Genomic DNA, 3,058 nt, shown 5'->3' with positions numbered 1-3,058 from the left:
GACAATATGTACCTTTTAAAAAGTGAGACAGAAATTCCAACTGTAATTCTAAGTGGGAAAGAATGATTAGACCTTCCAGAAATTTGGTGTGTACACTCTGTGATTTAAGAACAATGCCGAACAGTTTTTTCATTCAACAAAACATGCATACATTCAAATAACAAGCATAAATTGGCACAAATCTTGTGCAGATAAAACGCATTTTTTAAAAACCGTAATAGCTTAGTAAACAGTTCGGTTATAAGGCAGTGTACCTTCATGCTAGATGATTAAAGAGAAGGGGACACATAAATTAAATAATTAATTAATGAATGCAAGTGGAAATGCGCTTTATGTAAATCGTTTACGATTACTTTTTAACTTGTTTAAATGTTTTCTCTAATGATAAGGTAATAAGATAATCTTATAATTAGAGAAAAAATTGAAAAAAGAAACACCGTCAAGTCATTGGCAGTACCTACCATTAGTCTGTAAAAATCAGTTTCATTCATCCAACCGTAACCTAGTTATATCTGTAGGCAGTTCGTGAAAAACCCACTAAGAATTGTTTTTTTACGAAGTTATCAAAAGTTCGCGATTTTTAAAAATATTTTTTAAGAGCTATTATCATCGTTTTCATTTGGTGTAGGTATAACTTATTTTCTCAAAAAACAATCATTTAAAATTGGCACCGCAAGAAGTACCGTCATATGATCTGAGGCGGCAGACGATCGATTTTAGCATACTCTAATAGGCCAAAGTGGAAATGGTCCTCATGGTTTAGTTCATGGCAATTTGGGTGAATGCCACCGAAAAATGTCTGACCTTCTACAATCCGTCTGATTGAAGTGAGTGGAACTATGTGAATGAGAAGTTTAGAATCAAATGGTTTGAAGGATCTCAGTAGTCAGTATCCTATCGCTATCTCTGTTCGTTATGCTCCCGTGCACTTATCTCTCACACGCTCGCACTCGCTGGGATTTACTATACCTAAATTTCTGCCACTGTTAAAGCTACACTTAAAATATCGTCTGCCAGGATACATTTTAAGTAGTGACAAAAAGAGGAACTTTTTTATGTATAATTGTTATACGGTCCTCATGGTTTAGTTCACGAGTGTTTTTCCCTACATTGAAGGGCGTCTGTCGCCACCAACGCTGCACTTGAAATCGCTGCCATAGCATATTCGAAAACTATTGGAAAAATGGTGTTACTTGATATAAATGTTTCCGTGACCCTTATAGTTTAGTAATTTAGTTGATCACCTAAAGAAGACACACATTCAGCACCGCCCCAAATTAATGCTGCCACTTACGGCTAGAGACGGGGACTTGATTACTAGTTTTCAACGTACTTTCAGCCTGCGTTGGCGAATATTAAGTTAGTTCATGGTTCAGTTAGTATGTACGCTGCCTCCCGGTCTAAATTCTTCACTATTGGATTTTTTAATTTATACATGTCCAAAGATCAGTGCTATTACGATGTAATGTTCCTTTACCTCTTTCAGAAATGGGTAGATTACAAATTAAGGTGGGACCCAGAAGAGTACGGGGGCGTGGAGCAACTCTACGTTCCATCCGAACACATTTGGCTTCCAGATATCGTTCTTTTCAACAAGTAAGTTACTTTTACTGAGTGCGCCAAAAGTTGTGTGCTATACAATCTACCGCAGAAGTAGGTAATTACCTACATTATAACCACAGCTTACTTACTATCATAACATTACAATTTTCTTTACAGCGCTGATGGAAATTACGAAGTTACGCTTATGACTAAAGCTGTTTTATCATACACAGGGGAAGTGGTGTGGAAACCACCCTCTATTTATAAATCATCGTGCGAAATCAATGTGCAATATTTTCCTTTTGACGAACAGAGCTGTTTGATGAAGTTTGGATCCTGGACCTATAACGGATATCAGGTAAATATGTTAAGTGATAATTAACAAGACATTCAGCCCTGTGATGTATTTTATTTTGTTTTATTTAGGATGGACAACATAACATTTTCTACAGATAATTTGAGTCTGTTAACAAATGGCCGTCAAAACTTTATTTTGAGATATTTTGAGTTCAATATTATTGGTAAATGCTGAAATATCCACAAAGGAAGAAAAAATGTTGATTTTATACCTTCTCATTCAGATATAGGGTTAGGGTTTAATTGTTTGACATGTCTTATATTATATTACAAAATTGTAATCGACTGGGCGAATAAAGTAATTTGAATTTGAATTTGCGTTGTAACGAAAATGGAACGCACCTTCGCAGCACAGACAAGGGGACTTTCTAACAAAATTTTCTACGTCCCTCAGTGTTGAACCTCGAACAGACTCATAAAATGTACACTGAGATATTTGCTCTATTGGTTGTGAGAAAGATGCGATAAAAATAAAACCAAGGGTGTTAGTAATAATTTTTAAATCTAAAACGCAGAAAGTTAAATGTACCTAAATGTGGTTCACAGAAGTTTTTTTGATTTTTGTGTTAATTGGACATTTTCACTATAAATTATAGCCGAATCTCTATTTTGATTTCACCATTCTCACGCTTAGTTTGACGTTTTGGAAATCATGCGGTCGGAATATTTAAGTTTCGACATTAAATTTTCACACGAAATTCGCCCAGATTACGAAATGCAACACTTAAAGATTAAACTTGTCACCAATTTATCTTGAGATGCCTGGTTTCTGTTTTGCTCTTGTTTAGTTTGCTTGATGAGGGTTCGACGTATCACACAAACAAGCTTATTCCTCATTCAGATGTAACATTAATATGCAATGACGGAATTATTATGAGATTATATTAAATGTGAAATTGCGTGTAGTACCTACCTATACACTAATGCAAATCGACAGTTCTGCTTCTGGACCACTTCTCCTTGAAACCTTCAATTTTTCATAACCCAAAGCCACATAATTTATATACATACCTATAGTCACCGTGTTTTCCTTTAATTCTTCTATTTCTTTGTAACAATAACTCCGTGATTTCAGGAAAATGATTAAGTTCATAAAAAGCGAAATTACTGCTTTTATCGGATAAAAATACCTCCTCCCCAGACATTCCTCACCCTTAAT

The 3,058-nt window shown here is 35.1% G+C and overlaps 1 protein-coding gene across 1 annotated transcript; it reads left to right on the top strand.

Moving 5' to 3' along the window:
* The first annotated feature begins 1,418 nt into the window (after window positions 1-1,418).
* Window positions 1,419-2,213, top strand: LOC116174374 (acetylcholine receptor subunit beta-like 2). Its single transcript, XM_031492287.1, has 3 exons — window positions 1,419-1,596; window positions 1,720-1,900; window positions 1,969-2,213. Exons 1-3 carry the CDS (start codon window positions 1,436-1,438, stop codon window positions 1,996-1,998), a joined length of 372 nt encoding a protein of 123 aa, XP_031348147.1. The 5' UTR covers window positions 1,419-1,435; the 3' UTR covers window positions 1,999-2,213.
* The last annotated feature ends 845 nt before the right edge of the window (window positions 2,214-3,058 follow it).

Source organism: Photinus pyralis, unplaced genomic scaffold (assembly GCF_008802855.1).
Source record: "Photinus pyralis isolate 1611_PpyrPB1 unplaced genomic scaffold, Ppyr1.3 Ppyr1.4_LG6, whole genome shotgun sequence".
NCBI classification, from domain to species: domain Eukaryota; kingdom Metazoa; phylum Arthropoda; class Insecta; order Coleoptera; family Lampyridae; genus Photinus; species Photinus pyralis.
The sequence above is the reverse complement of the archived record's forward strand: the minus strand, read 5'-3'. Positions and strand labels throughout refer to the sequence as shown.